This window comes from Phascolarctos cinereus, unplaced genomic scaffold (genome assembly GCF_003287225.1).
Source record: "Phascolarctos cinereus isolate Bilbo 61053 unplaced genomic scaffold, phaCin_HiC Scaffold_4;HRSCAF=312, whole genome shotgun sequence".
Lineage (NCBI taxonomy): Eukaryota > Metazoa > Chordata > Mammalia > Diprotodontia > Phascolarctidae > Phascolarctos > Phascolarctos cinereus.
Window position 1 is genome coordinate 513,868,228 of NW_027555847.1, and position 23,929 is coordinate 513,892,156.

Below are 23,929 nucleotides of genomic sequence, written 5' to 3' on the forward strand. Positions count from 1 at the left end.
TATATTCAGTGAAAGAAATGAAATCACAGGTCTCTGATTTATCAGAATTAGCAATAAATTTTGACAAATGCACATTTAGGATCAGATGGAACCACTACTTCTTTCTGATTAATGAATATTTTTTAAAAATTCCTTGAATTGATCTTACCCGAACCACAGCCAGAGTCATTGATTGGTAACTAACAGTTTAATGGCCTCAGAAGACTCTGCATGAAAGGAAAAGAGTGAGGGAAAACCAAATCTTCCTATGTTTTCTCTTTTTTTTTTGTGGTTGTTGGAAAGAAATTGAGACAACTTGATATATTGACCAAGAATTCTTCTTGCTAGCCTAGCTTCAGTCTGGCTTTTTTTTCCCTCATGCATGCTGACCTGGGAATCTTCCTTTGCCTTAGCTGCGATACTCGTGACTCAGCTTACAACACCATACATTCGCATCGCCCCTGCTGCAGGCGACGAGCAACTAACAGGTCAGACATTCAAGTATAGATGAGTCATCTTGCCCATTTCCTTTTCATTTTCTTCAACTTTGTTTCCCCTTCATATCTCCTTCTTTGCTTATGGATTGTTTACTCCATTTTTAGACCTTTGATTTGGTCACATACCTTAATTCTGTCATATGCTTGGCACTCTTCTGTGTGTACATTTATATCCATGCATATTTAAAGTTCAATTCCACTGCATGTTTTCATTGTGTACCTTGTCTGTGGATATGTTCCTTCTGGCCTAATGTGTTAGAGAAATGAAATTATTCTCAACTTGCAGCATTCACAACATGGAATAGGGTTTTAGTTCAAGTACATGAAGATGTGTTCCTCATTTTCCAGATGAATATAACAAGACTTTGTAGTTTAAGGGTGAGGGAGGTTTTCTGTTGCTATACCAAGTTTAGATTGCATGTGCATTTACAAATGTGTTAACTTTACAGAACTCTTGTCTAAACGGTGTTAGCAAATGAAGCCCCGACTGCATAATTTCATGTGTATAAAGTTAGAATAGCAGTGATTGTATCATTTGTAGGTCCTTTCTCAAAGAAAACAGTACTTGTGTATCTATCTATATCATCTATATAGTACTTATGTAGGAATAACACATCTGCAATCCAAATCTGTTGAATAACTTAGGACAGTTCTTAACATGTAAGTGGCTTCAAGTCCAGTTCAGGTAGAAGACTGTCACATCTTAATCAGCTTGGGAAATCACCTTGTTTATTCCTAATAGCTTGAAGGGATTTGGGTATCACCAGTAGCCTCATGTAGAAGAAAGTACAGTAAAATTCTTCAAACCAAAGGTGAGTGAATGGAGTATGTGAAAGATGTCTTAAGCTTAAAGATTTGAAAACAACCCAGAGGTACATCCCTGGCTGCTAGACCTAAGTACCCAGGTAGGATCCAGATCCTGTTCTCAAAGGGAGTGATAGCTTTTTAGCTTGTTGTCCTTTTATAACCAAGCAGAGATATAATGTTTCTCAAATATAAACCTGAATAAGCATCTCCACCAAAGCATCCTTTTTCTGTTGCTGTTTTTTAAAGGAATATCATGCATGCAAATGAGTCTTTGCTACAAAATGATGAGACATAGATACTAGGAACACACCACAAATGTTTTCTGTGAAGCTTTTCCTTCTATAAGTAAAGCAAGAAGACTCAGGGGAATTAGAGAGTGACAACTTAGAGTAAGGAAATTCAAATTCCCTATCACTTTAAACCTGAAATTCTACATATATGCTGTATGTATCCTCAAAGCTTTCAGGCCATTCTTCCAGAAGATATAGCCAAAACTATCCAAACACAACTCTCTTCTCCTTGCTCTCAGCTACAGCTCTGGGTTTTGGCTGTCCCATTTATCATCTGAGATAATTTTCATATTTGTCCACTTGGGTGCTCTTCCTGCTCTGAAAGCTACCTGTTCCTTTCTTTTCCTTTATATCTTTTTTATTTATTTTTCTTTCTTTTCCTTAGCAGGGATTCCTTCATTTTTAGAGAAGTATTTCTATCTGTAAGAAGTGACTAAATGTGACGTTAGGTGTCAGTCCTGAAGGTGATCTTGATGGTGGAATCCTTAAGGAAGGTCAAATCACAGTGATATTTGAACCATCAGTATTTTCATGGCCTGACAGCATACTGTTATATAATTAAAGGGTCACTCTTTTTAAAAAATGGTCTCGGTGTATTATGTAGTTGGGGCTTCACCCATGAGAAGCAGAATGAAATATAACCTTTTTGGTTTATTTCTATCACTAGCCAGCTTAGAATATAGCATATAATTTATTGGATGTTAAGTAAATGAAGAAGTCATTGCATTTTCTGTAACTATTTCATGACTATTATAGCCCTGTGACTGCCTTATATGTGGACTCTGTAAAAGCTATCCCAGATTGAAGGCATATTTTGATTCCATATCCACTCAAAATCATAGCTCAGGAATACCTACCCTTGCTTTTATTAAGCAAGAGGACAGTTTAAAGCTAAAGACATTTACTAAATAATATAGTAAATTACAAAGAAAATTTCCCCCGTATACATAGGAAAATACACTTCCACACATTTCCAGAGCACTGGTAGAAGAGGGAAGATGTGGTCAATGGATGTTCATGATAGAGACCATACACATAACTAAGGTAGCTGATATTTCTGGCATTCTGTCCTAGAATAACCCTTCTTTGTCCCAGACAGTTTCCCCTTGCTCCTTTGTGGAGCTGTTAATTTGCTCCTGGGCAGGTGGTGATGTTGTTTCAGGTTGCCATTCTACACTCTGTGGCTATTCTACTGCCTGCAGTCATTGGTCCACCACAGGTTGTTTCCTATGCTGCTCTCTGCTGCCATCTTCTAGGCTTCACTTGCTATATGCTATTTTTTTTTTCCTGTAGGCAAAGGAATAGATTGCCTCTTAGATCATAACCCCAGTGCTCTCCCATCTCTTTGAGATTGAGACCCAGGTTATAGTCAGTCAAAGAAGCTTTTAAGCACTAAGTATTTGGCACTTCTTTGCCTCTGGATTAGCACCCTTCCAGCCCTCAGTGCACTATCTGACTTGGTGTTAGAAAATTGCTTTCAACTCCATCCATTTCTGTTAATGTCAATCATGGTCCCTTCCTACATACTTAGGGGGAAAACAATTCTAAGAGTAGCAGGGTAGAGATGGAAACTTTCTTCCTATTTACTAACCAGTAAAAAACTTGCTATGTTTCCTGTGCTAACAGTTAACTAAGTACCTATTGTTCAATGTGCCATTTTAATTCCCTGGAATGTGAAGATGAAACATGACATGGTTCTTACCATCAGGCAAGTTATTGTCTACTGGGGAAGATATAGAATACACAGAGCTATCTAGAATAGAATGTGATAAGGAAAATAAGCTCTAGGAAAAAAAATTGAGTTGGGAGAAAATAATTAGAGAAGGCTTCATAGAGGAGGCAGTGTCTGAACTGAGTCTTAAATGAAGATTTTAGCAGGTAGAGATGAGGTGGGACTGTATTCCAGGCATGATGAATATTGCTTATATAAATGTGCAGAGGTGAGAAATGACAGATCAGACCAGGGGAAACCTTCCTGGGGGGAAATACAAGAATGAGAATAATGTGAAGCAAAGCTAAGTAAGTAGTAAAACTGAGGCAAAGAGGATGAATTGACTTGCCTACAGTCACACAGCTAGTAAGTGTTGGAGGCTGGACTTCAACTCAGAATTCCTGAGTCCAAGTCTGGTACTCTACCCTCTTAGCTTCCCATAAGAGGCAGTAGAGAGTCACTTAAGGTTTTTCAGGTTTTCAGTGACTTGGTCAAACCTGGGCATTAGGAAGATTGTTTAGAAAGTTTTGTGAAGGGTGGCAAGATGTGGTAAGACACTAAACGGGGATTGTGGCAGTGACAGTGGACAGATCTCTAGAAAGAAAAGAGGACAAATGTGAAGAATATTATGTAGATAGATTAAATGGTATTTGGCAACTGCTGAGTAAGAGAAGGGTCAAAACTACAGGTTTCCAGGCTTGGGAAGGCTAAGATTTTACCCTCAACAGAAATAAATAAATTAGAAGAAAGGTCAAGTTTGTGAAATGTTTTATACATGTTGAGTTTCAAGAGTCAGTGAGGTACATCCAGGTAGAGATGTACAACTACCAGTTGGATACAGGAGACATGAACCCAAGAGAGAGAGGAGGATTTGTTATCTAGATTTGGGAGTCTTTCGCATAGGGATAAAGATTGCATATTAATTTGGTCACCAATGCAAATAGTGTCAGAAGAGAAGAGAGCCCAACATAAAGTATTGTTTGATGCCCATCTCTTCAAGGATGGGAGGAGGAGGATGAAGGAATGAAAGAGATAGAATGAGTGGTTTGCCATGGAGGAGGAAAACCGGAAATAAGCGGGGTCACAGAAGCCAAGCAAATATAGGACATCTAGGTAAAAGTGAAAGTCAGCAATGTTTAGTGCTGAACAAAGTTTCAATGAAGACAGAGAAGAAGCCATCAGGTAGACCTAGAGAGGTGAAAACTTCGAATTCAAATCTGGCTTTAGACTCCTGCTAAATGTGAGTTCCCAGACAAGTCACTGATCCTCTGTCTTAATTTTCCCATCTGTAAAATGGAGATGATGATAACCTATCTTAACCTAACCTACCTAGTTCCCCTCCAGTATTCTTGTGGGGACAAAATGAGAATATGTTTTGCAATGTATTTTGTAATAAAATATGTTGCTAACTTCAAAGTGCTATAAAACTAGCTATTTAGAGATCATTGATAATGTGCAAGTATGAAATTTCAAAAGAATGGGGGGGGTCAGAACCCAGAATGGGTTAATGAGGAAATTGGTGGTAAGGAGGTAGATGTAGTAAATGTGGTCTACTTTTTCTGGGAGTTTTGAAATGAAAGAGAGCAGAGCTATGGGATACTATCCTGACTATAACAAGGTCAGATAAGTTTTGTTTTGTTTTGTTTTTTTTAAGGATAGAGAAGCCTTCAGAATATTTGCAAATAGCAGGGAAGGAGGCAGCAGAAAGAGAGAGATACTAAAGTTGCAGGGTTAGAGTTCAGACTGTTCAATTGGGCAAGCTTCTGAAGGTGTTTAGAATGTGTGATCAGAGTACAAATGGAGAAGTCAGCTGTGGCAAGGAGAAAGGCCATCTCATGATAAATCACAGTTCATACATTTATTCATTCAATGGCATGGTTGGTGTATTAGAAAGAACCTTGAATGTAGACTATTGGATTTGAAGTCTTAGGACCTGAGTTCCAGTTCTGCCTGTGAAATCTACTAACTATATGACCTTGGCAAGCCATTGAACTTCTTTGGAATTCACCTTCTTCATTCTATAAATAATGGAGTTGGACTAGAGCAGGAGTTCTTCAACTGGGCTCCATGATTTTTAAAAAAAGTATTTTCTATTTAACACATTTCCTTTGTAATCCCTTGCATTTTATGTTATGCATTTAAAAACATTATTCTGAAAAAACAAACAAACAAACAAAACCATTATTCTGAGAAAGCATCCATAGACTTCACCTGATTATCAGAGAGGGCCATGATGTACACAAAAAATTAAGGACTCAGACTAGAGGAATCTTTAAGATTTCTAGGCAGCAGTGATCCTGAGACAAAAATGAAATTGCCCTTGCCCTCAAAGAGCTTCCATTTATTAAGGAGCTAACAATATAGTATTCCATGTTAGTCTTTTCAAATTTTTCAACAGTATTTGCAGTGGAATAGATAAAGCCCAGCAACAGAATACATGGCTGCCAAATTGCTTATGTGTTTATGTGCTGTGTATCTTTTTTTTTTTAAATCCATTGTGGAGTTGCAATACACTATAGAGCCCAAGTTCAAAATGACTTCTTCTTAGCACATTAATTCTATCCTGCTTTCAGTCACAGTATTAGTCTACAGACATATCCCAAATATAATTTTATTTCTGTTGTCCTTTCCATTTGTATTACCCATCAATCTTCCTTTTTTTTTTCTTTTTAGCAATAGACTGATGAATTTTGTCATTTTTGCTGTCTCCCATACTGTAGAACTGACTGCTAAAATGACTACCTAGCTTTCACACAGAGTTTTTGTTTATATGGTTGCCCAGATGTTTTGGCTTTGGATAACATTTTAGAAACCCAATAAAAAACACAAAACACACACACACACATCCTTATGCTTGAGCAATTTGTGTCACCATCATCTGGGGAGGTTAAGAGAGCACAGCAGCCATAGGAAATGATCAAAGAATTGTGTTTCAAGACCTTTTACATCTGGTTCTGTTGTTTAGAATGTGCTCAAGAAAACATCTCTGGTTATTTAATTCATGGGATCCATCCAGCAGTTATACTTCTAATTTGTTCCCTAATTCAGCATTGTCCCCAAACTTAATAGAGTCTGTACCATGAGGGAGATGAGTCTAAAAGAAGTTACCCCTAGATTTGTCTTCTTTTCTAACTGAGCTAATGTATTTCCACTACAAATTATATACTGGCTACATTTGGTAATCATAGGTATAGAAAAAAAAGTGCTCAATTTAGAGTCTGAGATCGTTGGTTTGAATCCCAATCTTGCTATTTGCTCCCTGTGTAACTTAACTGCTCTAAACTTCAGTTTTTTTCACCTGTTAAATGAGATAATTTGACTAGAGAACTCCTTTTCTACCTTTAAATTTCTCCTTCTGGTATAGTCCTCTAGAATGATGTAAACACCTAATTTGAAATCTGAATACTTAAATTTCATTATTAGATCTATAACTTGCTAGCCGTGCTAAATTGGGAGTTATTTCATTCCTCTGGACCTCCGTTTTCCCATCTGTGAAATGAGAGGGTTGGATTAAATTCTTTACCCTTCCAGCTCTATAAACTTTTGTGATTTTTGTGACAAGGGAAGTAATAACCCTATTGTAAGTCTGTCCTAGTCAGACCAAATCTGGAGTATCATATTCACTCCAAGGCTCTACTTTTTAAGAAGGACATTAACAAATTTGTCAAGCACATAGATAGGACAGCTAGGATGATGAGGTGTGTGGAGATCGATTGAAAAAAAACTGGGAATGTTTCTCTTGGAGAAAAAATATATTGGGGGGAGGAGGGAAGAAGAGGTGACATTGCTGTCTTCAGAGTTTTAAAGGGCCATCATCTTGGAAAGAGACTAGACTTATTTTGCCTGGCTCCCTGAAGACAAAACTAGGAGAATTTACAAATAGAATAATTTAGGCTTGCCTTACCTTAGTAAATATATAACAAATAGAGCTATAATCCTCATTTACAAGCAGAGCATTGCATTAGATACCTTCTGAAGCTAGGTGGGTAGAGTGGTGGATAGAACCCTGGGACTGGAGTCAGGGAAGATCTGAATTCAAATCCAGCCTCAAACACTCACTAAGCTGTGTGACCCTGGGTGAGTCACTTAAACTCTGTCTACCTCAGCTTTCTCTACTCTAAAATGCAGATTGTAATAACATCTACCTTCCAGGGTTGCTGTGAGGATCAAATGAGATATCTATAAAATGCTTAGCACAGTGTCTGGAACATAGTAGGAAGTTAATAAATGCTTCTTCCCTTCCCCCTTCTGACGACTCTTCCAGATGTAAATCTGTGAGACTATGATCTTAAGTACCTAAGGTAGCCCCATTGGCAGCTACCTTCAAACAGAAAATGGAGGACCATTGTCAGTAATATAGAAGGAAGAGTTCATTAAGAATGAAAGCCTCTTCTGTCATTCTGTCCTGCTGGACCTACATTCTTTCAGTATATAACACTGCAATTCTAGGTTGGTTCTAGTGGCTTCCTTTAGTGTCTAGTCTGCCTCCAAACTAGGATCTTCTGGGTCTTCAGATTTTAAGTGGTAGGAGTGTGACGTGATTGAGTTATCCAAACAGCATACTGTTCGTACATGTGAGACCTTTGCCACATCTTCTGAGATTTCCTGTCAGTCCCAACCCACAGTACCCTGTAAACTGACCTGGCCCACTAAGGTCAGGGTCTCACCATCAGTGAAACAACAATTGGGTTCAGATTTGGTTTAGTCTTTTGATATCATAGGCTATTCATTTTAGAAAACATTTGATTCATATACTCTAGGAATTGGGTTGTAAGGAGGGAGAATGTTCACTTTTTGGGGGGGATTATTATTGGGAAGGGCCTTTCATTTGCTTCATGCTTCAGGTTTTTTTTTGTTTGTTTGTTTTTAAAGAAAAGGAGCTAAAGTTTAGGAATTCACAGAATCATTGCAGTTTTTCCGTCCTGGAGATCTTGAATTTGAACTAAACTCTTTCAGCCTAAGCCTGGGAGAGATTGGTCAAAGATCCTCATAATTATTTTGAGCAAAGTTCTAGGGTACAGGCCCTACTGTAACACTCACAGAAATCAGAACATATAGTGCCTCTCAATTCTGGTAACTCAACAAGACAGTATATAACTAAGATATTATTAGTAAAAGAGAATTGGAGTTTGAAGCTAACCTTAAAAAGTGAGAAAAATATGTGTTGTTTAAATACTGTTCTTATCTACATCATAATTCCTCACAATACAAGAAACTACACTACAGAAATATCAATGAATTAAAGATAGTTTTACCTCACTGTAGGGTAGTGGATAATGTTGAACTTGGGGTTAGAAAGACCTTTATTCAAATCCTGCTTTTGATTTTTGCCAGCTCTGTGACCATGGAACAGTCATTTGGTCTCTCCAATTCTGTTTCCTCATCAGTAAATCAATGATACTTACTGTATGAAATTGGTGATAACCTCACAGAGTTATTATCAGGTACAAATTCATAAAGTGCCTTACAAAACTTGAGTGCTATTTAATATCAGTTATCATGACTATCTTTCTTTGACATCTATAAAATTTAATATTCTAGTGAAAAATACTGGACGTACTGACATTCTCAGTGTTTTTTTTTCTTGGTTAAAAATATGTCTCAGCCACTTTGTTGTATATTAAGATGTTTTGGTTCATGATTTAATAACCCAGCCTGCAACCAGATGCTAAGAAGAATAGTTCCTGTAAACATACTTTTTATTAACCGGATGGATTTTAGCACATGCACCTGGAAGGATAAGGTCTATGTCCTGAAATGTTTATAAATAAAGTGCCTTTTAGTATGCAAGTTCAAAATATACCATATATTTAAATACATTTTTGCATGATAAAAATTGGTACTTAAAAAAAAGAACACTAACCTGTGCTTAACCCAAGCAAAATTTACCATTTCAAAGAAAAAGCATATTTTTATTTGTGTATGTTACATATTCTTCCTTGGAGGAATGCTCATTCCTCCTTGTCTTATAAAAAAGCTAAGAGTTTCCTTAATTGTAAAATGTAATCATTGAATTTACTGAACTAGTTGGCACTTAACAACAGTCATTTGAATGTGTGAGTGGTGATTTTCCAACTTAAGTTCCAACCATTCCACAGAATTCACTTCTCATCAAATAGGATTTCTTTTTTTGGCCATCAGTAGCCTTAGATGGTAGTGTGGAGAAGTGCTGTTGGGGTAAACAAAAAGTCATGAAGTAGGGCCAGGGCAGGTATTATATAAATCAGAAGGGCCCCACGATGCAGTCTTTTGTCCCTTTTCATGGGATGCATGCAAGTCAAATGCTATACAAAAGATTGTATAGTGAGTTGTAAGTTCATTTTTTCCGTACCTGAAATAATTAACTTTACAGCAACATAAATTGACCTAGTGAAAACATAAAACTTCCTCCTGTACTTTACTAGTTAGGATGATTCATTCAGTCAGTGTTTAGTGGGGAGCTGCCATGTCTGTGGTGTAGTCCTGAGGGAGATACAAAGTCCATTTAAAAGTCCATTTTAGATTAAATTGTAAAGCCTGTATTATGACAAAATAGCTAATTATCTGGGTTCTGGTTGGGCACCTTTGATTTGCATATAACTTGCTCTCACATTTGAAGAAACTTCAAATGAAGTATCAAAATCTAGTCAAATACCTCTTTTAGAGATCTTTGTATACAAATACAAATTAGTAAAAACTATATTTAAACTACAGATTGTTTAATTCAAAATAGTATAATCATCAGGGCCACTATTATTTCCCAAACAACTAGCTGCTTCATAATTCTTTAGCAAAAAATAATTTGGATTATCCTGAAATACTTAAATGGAGCTATGATCTCACGTCCACCCATCTTAAATGACTCTTGTCCATATGCACCCATAAGTTTGCCACAGAAGGTCCACCCCACATACTGGAAGCCTTTCTTGCTTTATCCTGGCATTGTGACAATACCAGGGGAACATTTGGACTGTCCACTTGCCTTCTCCTTCATCCTGTGCACAGACCACCTTCATTTTCTATCATTCATTCTTTTAATTACATCTTCCACTCTTGTTCTTCTCCTACACCTGCCACTTATTATAGATTGCAGTCCTCTCACATCCACACTGGGTCTCTCTTTTGCCTTCTCAGCGATAATTTTAACTTCTGTTCTGACTGTCGTGTCCCATATCTTAAAATTAGGTAACAACATTAGTGGAATATAAATGTTGAAAATATGAGTCTTGGTTGTGGAAGAAATTTAAGTTCAAGAAAGGAGTTTTTAAATTCTTGAAGGCATTCCACCTTGCTGTCTTTCCATTGTTAGGTTTTTAAAATAATCTTTGCAGATCTTTTCCATTTTTTTCCTGTTTGTTGCCCTCCTTTCCTTTTCATCTTTGAACTCCCTCAGATTGACTTTGGTTAGTAAGGTCCCTTACCAACCTTTTTGAAAAATAATTTTTACCCTCTACTTTGTCTCTCTCCTTCATGAGGCAGTACTGTTCAAAATCTAACATCATCTTTCTTCATAAAATTTTTAAATTTATTTCTAATTAATTAATTTTAACTCTGAATTCATCTCATTGACTATTATACTCTCCTAGATAGACATACTGATGGTCAAGGGATGTTCATCCAACTGCATTGATTAATCTGAACAGTAAACAGTTTTGGTCTACATGGGCTTTTCCTGTATGATTGGTAAGGTCCAGCTCTTTTGAATGTTTACAGATCTCTTCTAATAGACTCTGAAGTGCTCCTGTCTTGATACAAAGGGTACAACATCATTCACAAATAGGAGTCTTTTATCATTCACAAGGAATTCCCTTTTCAACTTAAACATTCTTTTGGATCTCCCTCATCACAATAACAAACATGTTTCCCAGTTTGATGTTTATGATGTTTATATAAGATCAGAGAGTCATTGATCAAGATAATCTTTTAACAAGCTAAATGATTTTGATGTGTTTCTGGAAGATACTTTGCTGGAAGAGAGTCTTTAAAGCAGCATATTCTTCTAATAGACAACTGCCTTTTTGTAATCAACAAGTAATAAGCATAGTGGAATTTTGTGCTATCTCTATGTTTTTTCTATCAATTCTGTGATGATAAAGCTATAGTCCACTGTGACACGCCACTTGTGAAAGCCTGTGTGTTCCCAGTTCCCAGTGTCATCTATGATGTCCTTGATATATGTGCAGATGATTCTCATAAAAAATTTTCGTATGAAAAAGAAAATAGTAGATGTTTGATGTTCTCTATCTTAATGAGGTTTGAGGTATTTTTTTTGTCTCTGCTATCTTCTCCCCCTTTTAATACCGTATAAATCAATATCTCAGTGCCCGCACAATTGTGTCACCTCCAGAATGAGTCATCTCTACGTGCACTGTATCCAATCCAACTGCTTTTCGTGTCTTTGATCACTTTGGTGCCATTTTTGCCTTTGTAAGCAAATCAAGACTATGAGTAAGAGTCTAAAGAGCTAGCTAAATAACTGGTATTTATGTAGTCCTTTGAGATAGGCAAAATGCTATATAAATATTAACTCATTTTATCTTTACAACAATACCAGGAGGTAAGTGCTATTCTTATCCTTATCGTACAGATGAAGAAACTGGAACAGATGTAGAAGTTAATGACTTGCCTAGAATCACACAGCTAATGAGTGTCTGAGGCAGAATTTTAACTCAAGTCTTCTTGCCTCCAAGTTCAGAATTCTATTCGCTAGTTGCTTCTTAGTCCAAATGCTGGGGCTTGTTTATTTATCATTGTGAAAAGAGTTTAGGTTTTTAAAATAATCTTTGCAGATCTTTTCCATTTTTTCCCTGTTTGTTGCCCTCACTTAATTTTCATCCTTGAATTCCCTCAGATTGACTTTGCTTAGTAAGGTCTCTTATCAACTTTTTTTAGAAAATAATTTTTACCCTCCACTTTGTCTCTCTACTTTTTGAGGCAATATTGTCCAAATCTAACATTATCTTTCTTCACAAAATTTTTACTCTAAACCAGTGTTGCCCTTGGCTGACCTCTCTCTTCTCTCTCTCTTTCTTTCTCTCTCTTTCTCTTTCTTTCTCTCTCTCTGTCAAAAGTCAGGAAGTTATTGACTAAAGTATTTTTAGGCTTTTGATTTCCTGTTATGGCAATTGAATTATATTGGTTAACTTTCAGTATAAATTATTATAATTGTTTGTCATTGTCATTTCTCATGTTTGTCACCCACTTGTTTCAATTGCAGCCATAATCATTCTGAATTATTATTTTATTTTGGCTTTTTTGCTAATTCTGATCTCTGTTCCAACAAGCAAGTGGTCTGACTGAGCAATGACTTGCTGCATCAATAACAAGTCTTTTCCTGTCAAAATATAATCAGCTTCCCTTTCTTATGGGATTATTCAGTATGCTACATACCGTTTCTTCTCAAAGAAATTATTCATCATGTGGAGATGTGAGACTTCTGTGAAGTCTGTAAGTCTTCAGCTTTATGCTCATAACTTCTCTGGGTCCAGTGCTTTCTGATATATTCATCTCTAACCACACCTATTTCTAGCTTTGCATTGAAATCAGAATATCAGTGTGAATGTTGATATATTTTGGTGGATCTTCCCTAGTTCTTTGTAGAATTTCTTTACCTCTTCATCTTCTGCAACCAAGTTGGTGCATAAATTATAATTAATATGCAAATACTTAAGAGGATTAAAATGTGAGATGACAAAATATGCTATGAAATGATGATTCTTTTTGCCTTTGGGTATTTGATGAAAAATGAACTCTTATTACTCCTTCTTTCTTTTCCCAAAAAAAAAATGCTATAAGCTATCCTTTCACTTAGCTACAATTTCCTTTGTCAGGTTTTGTTTTTAACAAGAATGTCAAAATAAATTTTGTTCAGTTCATTCAGTGCAATGTCCCCTAGTGTTGTACAATCCACATGTAGTTATTCAAGGGCTAGTCTCCTCCCTAACCTGCTTTAATCCTTTTTATTTCTAATTAACAATTTTGTTATTATAATTCACAAAAGGGAACCATAAAACAATTTTAAATATAAAAGACTATATGAATAGTAGTGGAATTTCAATGGACAAAAGGTACCGATGTCAGCAGCCATTTTGCTGTGTCTGAATGCTGGCCTTCAAAATCAGACATGGCAACCCCTTCTGTTGGAGCACTGGAGGTAAAGGCCAATGTCAAAACTGCATGAATAGAAAATGTTGTTGTGCTTGTTATATTGGAATTTCAGAATCTCTTATAAAGGTTGTTTAAGGATTCTGAAATTTCCTGTTCAGTCAGAAAGAATGTAAAGAGAAAGTGGGGTGGGGGGAGGATTTTACTTTCTGCAACACTAGCTGAATGCATTTTAATGGGCTCTAGTGTCACTGGTGATTTATTGCCCCTTTTTGTTCTTTTATGTGTTATATTTGTCATTTTGCTGTGGCAGTTTCATCTATAAAACAGTATAGTTACAAGGAAATGGTGAGAGGATACAGGAATGCCATGGGAGATGGTGGAACTTTTTTCCTTGCTTTTTGGAGTGAGACACTGAGTCAAATGTCAGATACTTGATTTTAAGAACAATATAACAAAAACATGCAGTTATTTTTTAGTCCCAGTGAAATTTTAAGCCACAAAATGTAAAACTTACCACTTCTAGTGCCGCTGATTTCTTTTGTGCAAAAGAACTATTTGCTCTCTCAAAAATAATTTGTTCCCACTTTGAGTTCATATCAACAGAAATCTCAAATAATACAGGAAAACAAAACTTTCTGTCTACATAATCCTTCCTTTTAAGAGCTGAGACTTTTCCTTTTTAAAGCACAAATGACTACAACTTTATAGCCAATTTGCCATTTCTAGTTTTATTCAAGTGGTGTACTACAGATGTGTGAAAGGAAATGTCAGAATTAAGTTTCTGAATTTAAAATGAACAAGCTTTGCTTTGGGCAAAAGATATAAAAATACTGTTAAGGCAATGTTCAAGAACATTTTAAATGTTTTTTCATACATACATTAGTGTATTTATATTTCAAAGATTTCATATTAATATATGAAATCATTTTTGCCTTTTATTATTTTAAAATTTAAAAAAAACTTTTATTAATTTATTTTGATTTATCAACAATCACTTCCCTATGCTTTTGAGTTTAAAATTTTTCTCCCCCTTCCTCCCCACCACCATCCCCAAGATGGCGCATAATCTGATTTAGGCTATACATTTACATTCCTATTAAACATATTTTCACATTAGTCAAGTTGTAAGTAAAAATTAAAACCAATAGGAAGAACCATCAGAAAGAGGAAACAAAACTCAACAGAAGGTAAAAAAAAATGATAGTGATTCAACTTCCATAGTTCTTTCTTTGGATGTGGATAGCATTTTCCATCACGAGGCCTCTGGAGATGTCTTAGATCTTTGTAATGCTGAGAAGGGTTAAGTTTATCAATATTAGTCATCGCACGACATGGCTGTTATTGTGTAAAAAGTTCTCTTGGTTCTGCTCACTTCACTCAGCATCAGATCATACAAGTCTTTCCAGGTTTTTCTGAAGTCAGCCTGTTCATCATTTCTAATAGCACAATAGCATTCCATTACATTCATATACCCCAGCCATTGCCCAGTTGATGGGCATCCTCTTAATTTCCAATTCTTTGCCACCACAAAAAGAGCTGCTATGAATATTTTTGTACATGTGGGTCCTTTTCCCATTTGTATGATCTCTTTGGGACATAGCTTTAGAAGTGCTATTGCTGGATCAAAGGGTATGCACATTTTTATAGCACTTTGGGCATAGTTCCAAATTGTTCTCCAAAATAGTTGGATCATTTCACAACTCCACCAACAATGCATTAGTGTTTCATTTTTCCCCCATCTTCTCCAACATTTATCATTTTCCTGTTTTGTCATGTTGGCCAATCTGATAGGTGTGATGTGATATCTCAGAGTTGTTTTGATTTGCATTTCTCTAATCAATAATGATTTAGAGCATTTTTTCATATCATTTTTGCCTTCTTTAACAAAATGTGTTGGTTGGTCTAATTTCAGATTTTATGTTTAACTAGTATAGCATTGATTTTAATACTTAATAAGTCTTTAAATCCCTACTCCAATGCCTCAACATTACTTAGAAGAGAAAATTTTGTTTGTTGTGTCAGTAAATTTTTAACCTTTGGCACATAATTTTTATTTTATCTTATCTTATTTTATTTTATTTTATTTTATTTATTTATTTTAGGCAATTGGGGTTAAGTGACTTGCCCAGGGTCACATAGCTAGTAAGTGTCAAGTGCTTGGTCTGAGGCTGGATTTGAACTCAGGTACTCCTGACTTCAGGCCAGTGCTGTATCCATTGTGCCACCCAGCTGCCCCCTTTGGCGCATAATTTCAACAAGACAAGCTTGAAAAGCTTTGAGTATGGTGGGAGCAACGTATCTATTGCACAGTGGGTAGCCCTGCTAAATCCATTAACTGCCTGGCCATAATGGAATGATGAACTTTTGGGGCCATAGCAACTCACAAAGAGTGCAGAAGGAACTGAAAGCTTGTGATCTGCATCTGTGGAGAAAGTAGCTGTACCAAAGAAATCATGGCTCATTGATGTCTTATTAAAAAAGCAATAGAAACCAGTATAGATAATGTATTAAGGTAAATCAATGAAGATAATTATTCACAGCACACAGTACTTAGCCCATTGCTATAGTCCATATTTATATAATACTTGTTCATTATTTGACCCTAGGTTTGAGATTTTTTCTTTAATCTTTTATTTCACTGAAGAAATTGAAATTATTGACCCTTTGAACATAAGGGATAATCTGGAAGAAAAGCTGATATATGTTGCTCTGCTGTGGAATTTTTAGATAACCATGACTTAATTGTCCTCTTGTTTTTTCTGCTTTCAAAATTAATATGCATTGTACATATTAAAGTTGTCTGACAATATTTACCACTAGAGTAATAATGTTCTCCAAAATGCTTATTAGAATATGAAATATATTTTTATAAAATTCTGTTACTTTTCATATAATTGGAAGATGAAAATGAAGGAGTACAGAATACAGTAAGAATAGGAAAGATAAATTTTTGAAGAAACATTTTGAAAATTTTGCTAATTGAATCAAGGAAAAAATGATGGTATAGAGATTGTAAATTTAAAAAAAAATTGAAAGTTGAAAGAAAAAAATTATCGTTTGTTCCTATCCTTTGGAATACTTGTGAGCTTGTACTTATATCCATCTCATTTGCTGAATCAAATGGAAACTTATTGTACCTATGCTATAGTATACCCTCAGTTGAAGACTACAATTCATAAAGATGTCTCATTTGCAAAGGAAATTAAGAGTCTGTCTGTTATTGTTTCACCTGTCACATACTTACAAACTAGCTCTTTGTTATATGACAGTTTTTAAAAGCACAGAGTCAAGTTTATTCCAAGATCATGGACTTCCTTGGAAGTCTCTGAAGCACTGTCTAGAAGTGTCCGATTACATGATGAGAATTATATCTCACCCAGCTATGTATTTTCTCATTATCTTTGAGCAGCAGACCCAAATCCCTTTTTTCATCTTCCCCAGTTGTCAGGACCATACACGAGATGAGTGGTTTTCATTCATCTTTCTACTTCTTGTCTCAGTAAACCTGCTTGATTCTCATCTGTGACATAGTTTTCCACATGTAAGCAGTTGTAAAAATAGACCAGTGTCCATTACTCTTGCGGAGTTAATGATGAAAGAACTGGTTTTCCGGTTGTCTGTTGTAAACTTTGGACAGCTCACCTGGTAGTCAAAGTGTGATATTTTGTGTGCCAGTACAGTCCTCTTTGATAGTGTTGATGCAATTATTAGTCTCCTTGCTATTTTTAGTGAGTTTTTGTTGTTGTTGTTGTTGTTGTTGTTGTTGGGGGGGTGGCCTGGTAATTAGTCTGTAACCCCATTTTTACTCTTCCTTAGCCCTTAGAAAAAAGTCCTTGGAAAAAAACTGATTTTTTTTCTAAGTCCAGTTAGAGTCATAGAATTCTGCCAGGGACCTTAAAAAATCACCTTGCCCAAATGTCTTTGACTTCAGATATGTTGAAATGGTAACAAGTGTAGAAACAGAAACTTAACTTCAAAACTACTTTACTTCTGGTCTTGTATTCCTCTCCACTCCACCATAATATACTGCCTCCCTTACTAAATACTCAGCACTTGCTACAGCAATTTCCTATGCATTGTGTGGGAGCCAGGGCCCAGTAATCCTCTGAAGCTCTGTCCTATTCAGCTATGACCTTTTAACTCACAACTATTTGGCTTTCAGGATTAGTCAAATAGCACCTACCTACTTTGCTTAGTAGCAGTTAAATTGCAACCTGCAAGGGTGAAAGAAAGGTAATTACTCAAGAGCTGTTTTCCTGATTCAGAACCCTACAGTTGATCTAAGATGTTATAAGTTGAAGTTAAAGGAAAATGGATGGACTTGGTCTGGAATATGAGCTATTGGGAGGTGCATGTTATATGTAAAGCATTAGTCGTACACACATGCACATACACACATATGTACAAACATACTTTGACTGACATGAGTCCCAAGGAGCACTCAAGTATACGTGCAGCATTGATTTTCTGTCACGTTAGGACCTCCCTTCCCATTCCCCCAAATGATGTCATTTTCCATTTGTATGTCTTTTGGACAGAAACAGGATTAGTATAACCTAAGCTATTTTCTTGCTACCGGCAATGATGGCCCTGATGGTAATGATAAAAAAAGAAGTGATTGAGTTTTCAAAATTAAAAAAAAAAGCCATTGCTTTATTGGAAGCAATCATTGCCCAAAGCATTGTGCAGATTTCTGTGCCTCCCAGTAGCCTGGTGTGCTGAGTGAAACCTGGGACTGACTCAATTGTACTGTTCCTTTGGGTTCCTTTTGTTCTTCAGTGTCCTTGCTTAAACGTCGACTGGCTCTCTTTTTGACAGTGCTTCAGCATTGTACCTTCTCCAGAGAGCACATGAAAACACACTGCAATAAAATACAATGAAAATGGATTGCAAATCTCCTCCTGTAATAACTTTTCTTAGACTCTAGGGCCAGATGCTGGAAAACACAGAATGACAGAGGTTGGGTAATGGGAGAAGAGACCACAGTTAAAAACAGGACTTAGCTGCAAGTCTGTCTTACCTTGTGATTTTCATTTGGAAGAGTAAATTACTTTCTCCTGGAAATAGCCATTGAAAATAAGGTTGATATCCTCCATGGAATTAATAAATGTTATCCACTCAGCACCCCTACCATGATCTCTGATGTGTTTTTCTGTTCATGATAGTAAATTCTCTAGCAATACAACATCTTAATAATATAATTTATCTACTTTGCAGCCTGGGACCATAACTTATATGGTCATCATGCCAAATTTTTATCTAGAACTCTGGATTTTGTCTTCAAGTTGTTAATTTTATGTATGTACTCAAGATAATCTGATTGACATTTGTGTATTCCCATTTTAGGAGAACTAATGTCCTAGGAGTAAGTTCAAATCCCAGCTAAGTTAGTTAACTTCTGAATTTTCATGTCTTCATCCGGAAAATTAGAAAATTGGACTAGATGATTTAAAGGGCACTTCTAGCTCTAATGTTCTGTGAATCTGTGATTGTTATTATATAGTTTTTTGCCAATTCATGTTTGATGTGCTTGCTTTCTATGTTTCTGCCTACTGTTATTCTACTTTTAATTATTAGAACACGTAGTTGATCTTTTCAGTATGATTTCATGTGTGTCTTGGTTTCTGTTCAGGGTTTTTTATTTGTGATAGCATTACAGATCTACTCCCTTCTTTTGCTGGGTGAGAAAGAACATAGGAAGTGCCTTTGTGGCTGAAATACAAGATTAAGAAATCCGTTACTCCTTCAGAAATTAAAAAAAAAAACCTCATAATTAGTTTTCAGCATGAATTTATTTCCCAATAAATCCAAGGCCAAAACATTGAAATTAGTGGTAAGGTTTGGGTATCAAATGAAAGACCTTCATTAGACGTATTGGGTGTTTTTTTTAAGTTTTACATATTTTTTCAATTATATGTAATAACAACTTTTAACACTCATTTTGTTTTAAATTTTGATTCCAAATTATTTTCCTTCCTTAACCCTTCTTTGAGAAGGCAACAATTTGATAGTTACATGTAAAGTCATGTGAAAAATATTTCCATATTAGCCATGTTACAAAAGAAAACATGGATCCTTCCCTTTTCCCTGCTCCTCTCAAAAAACAAACAAACAAACAAACAAGAAAAATAAAGAAAAAAAATATGCTTTGATTTACATTTAGACTCCATCAGTTCTTTCTCTGGAGATGGATAGCATTTTTCATCATAAGGCCTTCAGAATTGTGTTGGATCATTGTATTGCTAAGTCATTATCCTTACAATTATTTCTGTTACTGTGTACAATATTCTACTGGTTCTGCTCGCTTCATATTGTGTCAGCAAATGTAAGACTTCCCAGAATTTTCTGAAACCATCTTGCTCATCATTTCGTATAGCACAGTGCTATTCAATCACAAATCATATACCACAGCTTGTTTCACCATTCCCCAACTGATGGGCTTTCTCTCAATTTCCAGTTCTTTGCCACCAAGAAGAGTCACTATAAATATTTTTGTACATAAAAGTCCTTTTCCGTTTTTTTTTTTTAATCTCATTGGGATACAGATTTAACAGTGCTATTGCTGGATCAAAGGATATGCACAGTTTTATAACCCTTTGGGCATAGTTCCAAATTGTTCTCCAGAGTGGTTGGATCAGTTCACAACTCCATCAATGGCATATTAGTGTCCCAATTTTCCCACATCCCCTCCAACATTTGTCATTTTCTTTTTCTGTCATATTAGCCAATCTCATAGGTGTGAGGTAGGAGGTACCTCAGAGTTCTTTTAATTTGGATTTCTCTGATCAGTAGTGATTTAGAACATTTTTATATGATTATAGATAGTTTGATTTCTTCTTCTGAAAACTGCTTGTTCATATTCTTTGACTGTTTATCAGTTGGGGAATGATTCATTTTTTTATAAATTTGACTCAGTTCTCCATATGTTTGAGAAATGAGGCCTTTATCAGAGAAACTGGCTGTAAAAGTTTCTTTCACAGTTTTCTGCTTACCTTCTACTGTTGGTTGTATTGGTTTTGTTTGTGCAAAAACTCTAGTGTAATCAAAATTATCTATTTTATGTCCCATAATGCTCTCTATTTCTTGTTTGGTCAAAAATTCTTCCCCTGTCCTTAGATCTGACAGGTAAAATATTCCTTGTTCCCTTAATTTGCTTATATCACTCTTTATATCTAAATTATATGCCCATTTTTGACCTTGTCTCAGAATATAGTGTGATATGTTGGTGTATACCTAGTTTCTGCCAAGCTGCTTTCCAGTTTTACCAGAAGTTTTTGTCAAATAGTGATTTCTTGTCCCAAATGCTTGTATCTTTCTTTGCATTTATCAAACACTAGATTACAGTGGTCATTTATTACTGTGTATTCTGTACCTAATCTGTTGCACTAATCCACCACTCTATTTCTTAGCTAGTACCAGATTGTTTAGGGAATTACCACTTTGAAACTTTTTTTAAGGCAGTTGGGGTTAAATGACTTGCCCAGGGTCACACAGCTAGTAAGGGTCAAGTGTTTGGTCTGAGGTCGGATTTGAACTCAGGTACTCCTGATTTCAGGGCCAGTGCTCTATCCACTGCGCCACCTAGCTGCCCCTGATTACCACTTTATAATACAGTTTGAGATCTGTTACTGCAGCTAGGCCATCTTCCTTCACATTTTTTTCCCCACTGATTTCCTTGATATTCTTGATCTTTTGTTCTTCCTGATGAATTTTATTATTTTTTCTACCTCTACAAGATAATTTTTTGGTAGTTTAATTGGTATGGCATGGAATAAGTGAATTAATTTAGGTAGAATTGTCACTCTTTTATTATATGTGAGCCCAGCCATGAGCAATTAATATTTCTCCAATTGTTTGGATCTGACTTTATTTGTATAGGAAGCATTTTGTAATTGTGATCATATAATTCTTGGATTTATCTTGGCAGGTGGGCTCCCAAGTATTTTATATTGTCTGCAGTTATTTTAAATGGAATTTCTCTTTATATCTCTTGCTGTTGGATATTGTTGTGAATATATAGAAATAGGGATGATTTGTGTGGGTTTATTTTATGTATTTCAAATTTGCTGAAGTTGTTAATTAATTTCAATTTTTAGTTGATTCTCTAGGATTCTCTTAGTATACCATCATATTCTCTGCAAAGAGTGATAGTTTCATTTCCTCATTGCCTATTCTAATTCCTTCAGTTCCTTTTTCTTGTCTTATTGCTTATTATCATTAAAAATGTTTTATATCCATTTAATCATTGTGTAATGATTGAGTTTTCGCCATTTTGCTCTTGATAGAAAACCTATCTTGTCTCTGTGATGTGTGCCTGGTTAACTTTCATATCATTGACATATACTTCACTACCTTTAAACACTGAGGTTATAACTTTAAGCCACCAATATTTATTCCTTCTTCTGATTTCTCTTCTGCATTATATTTATCACTGATGTAAGTTTGGTCACTGAGTACGCTGGTCAGGCTTCTTATCTGGCATTCGTTTTCTGGGAAGTCCAATTTGTTTTCCTGGCATCTTTTAGCATGCTCAGCGGGGCTGCTATTTACATAACTCCCTCTTTGCTCAAAATAGTGATTTTTGTTACAAGTTTGGTTAGCAGTGATAGTCTGCCAAGTGAAGGCTATTTCTAAGCTGCAACAACTGCCTGTCATCTTACTCAACTTCACCTGAAATATTTCAAGATTAATATAGAAAGGAGAAAATAATAGAATTCATTGGTCTTAGGGTTCCCATTCCCCATTTTCTTTCTGATTCCCTGAGTGCATAAACTGAAAGAATGTGCTATAAAAAGTATCAAGGGATTATTAATAGGAGAGAAGAGGGACAATACAGAGAGAAAAAATAAAAGAAATTTTAATGGAAATTGTTTGATACTTCAGAAGATCTGTGACTTCAATGATATTAGTGTGCCTACAAATGTAAAACACAATGCCTTCCAGTATTAGTTATGGTCTTTATTTGTTTATATGTACAAGAAAAAAATCATCACCTGATGGCTAGTTTTCTGATGAACGACTTTGAATCTTTCTTAATTTTGGTGGGCAAATTCTTAGATAGATAGTGGGTGCATGGTCTATTGCTAGGCTTATATTTAATTGCCTTTCCATTTTGATAGGACTTGCCAAAATTCGTGCCTGCTAATATAATCTTTAAAAATCCAGGACCTTTCTGAGCCATGATTAGGTATGCAAGAAGGATTTTAGTGGAGGTGTGAAGATTATACTATTAAAAATTATTGGCAGGAGATGAGACCATAAAACTAGAATTGAGAGGCAAAAGATACATTGGTTATAGGCTAAATATCTCGATTGGAGATAGATTTTACTTGTACCAAGGATACCAAACTGCAAAGTGAAAAAGACAGAACAAAATAATGAACATGGAATCATTTGACAACCAAACTAAATGAGATGGCAAGGGAACACTTAGCTTCCCTCAGTGAATTCACTTGCCCAGGTCTGAACAAACTGTACTTCAGGGTACTAAAATAATTTGCAGATGTGATTGTTGAATCTCTGTCAGTGGTCCTTAAGGAATCTTAACGACTGGGAGGTTTATCCTATAAATAGAGGTGGGCAAACTTAATCCATATTTTCACAAAGGAAGAGAGATTTCCATCTGCAGCAAAATAAGAATGAGTAGTAATGTGATGTCATGGAAAGTGGACCTGGAGTCAGAAGAGAACTGGTCTCAGACACATTTCTAGCACTTCACCACTGACAACAGACAAATTACTTGATTTCTCTGAGCCTCTGTAAATAGCTATGACAATATTTGTATAGAATATATAAATACATTTTAAGTTATAGTGCAGTGAACATGACATTGTGGATTTGTAACCATATGCAAAAGACATTGAGATTATAGAGGATTGTACCCAATATGAGTTAGCATTGTGATGTGTCAGTCAAGATATAGTAATTTCTTAGGCCATTTCTTAAGTTATGCACTTAGGTACATGGGACCTGGAAGCTGGATAATCCTGGAATATTAGCCACAGCCTTAAGAGGTAAATTAAATTGAACGTTACAGAAGGGCTGGAGCCGAGTAAACCAATGAGTCTTGTGGATTCAACAGTGTCTACATTTAGTATCTATGTTCCTAATTGTCCCTATTGCAGATTCTCCATATTATGATCATGAAAGTTCCTAGCCCAGGTCTTGTGTACAGACTATCGTGTATTAACTTCTAGTTATTACTTATTGAACTAAAAATTATATTCCCACTTCAGGCCTTGTTAATGCTCTTTGGATTGGCCAAGGTCTAGTTTGTAACATGCTTTTCATCCTTTCTTTAGTTGGTTGATAATTGATTAACACCTGGATGGTTACTAAGGGCTTTGACAGTGAGAATGTTTAACTTGTCGAGATCAGGGCACATAATACCTGTCTTCAGATATCTAAAGGGTTGACATGTGAAAGAGCAGTGTTCTACTTGTCCTGGAAGAGCAGAAGAAGAGCTAGCAGGGTGGAAATTACAGAGAGGCAAAGTTTGGATTCCTGAAATTTGAAAACAAAACAACAACAAACAAAAAACCTCCTAACCATTTCAGTTG

At 35.8% G+C, this 23,929-nt stretch overlaps 1 protein-coding gene across 7 annotated transcripts in view; it reads left to right on the forward strand.

The window, feature by feature from the left end:
- Positions 1–23,929, forward strand: part of PTPRM (protein tyrosine phosphatase receptor type M) — a 922,867-nt gene that overhangs the window by 554,552 nt on the left and 344,386 nt on the right. For 4 of the 7 annotated variants that reach the window (XM_078153517.1, XM_078153511.1, XM_078153512.1 and 1 more), the window contains one exon: positions 393–467. The exons of the other annotated variants lie outside the window; for them this stretch is intronic. In XM_078153517.1, coding sequence (XP_078009643.1) covers positions 393–467 — 75 coding nt within the window. The remainder of the gene's footprint in view (positions 1–392; positions 468–23,929) is intronic. 7 annotated transcript variants of the gene reach the window in all.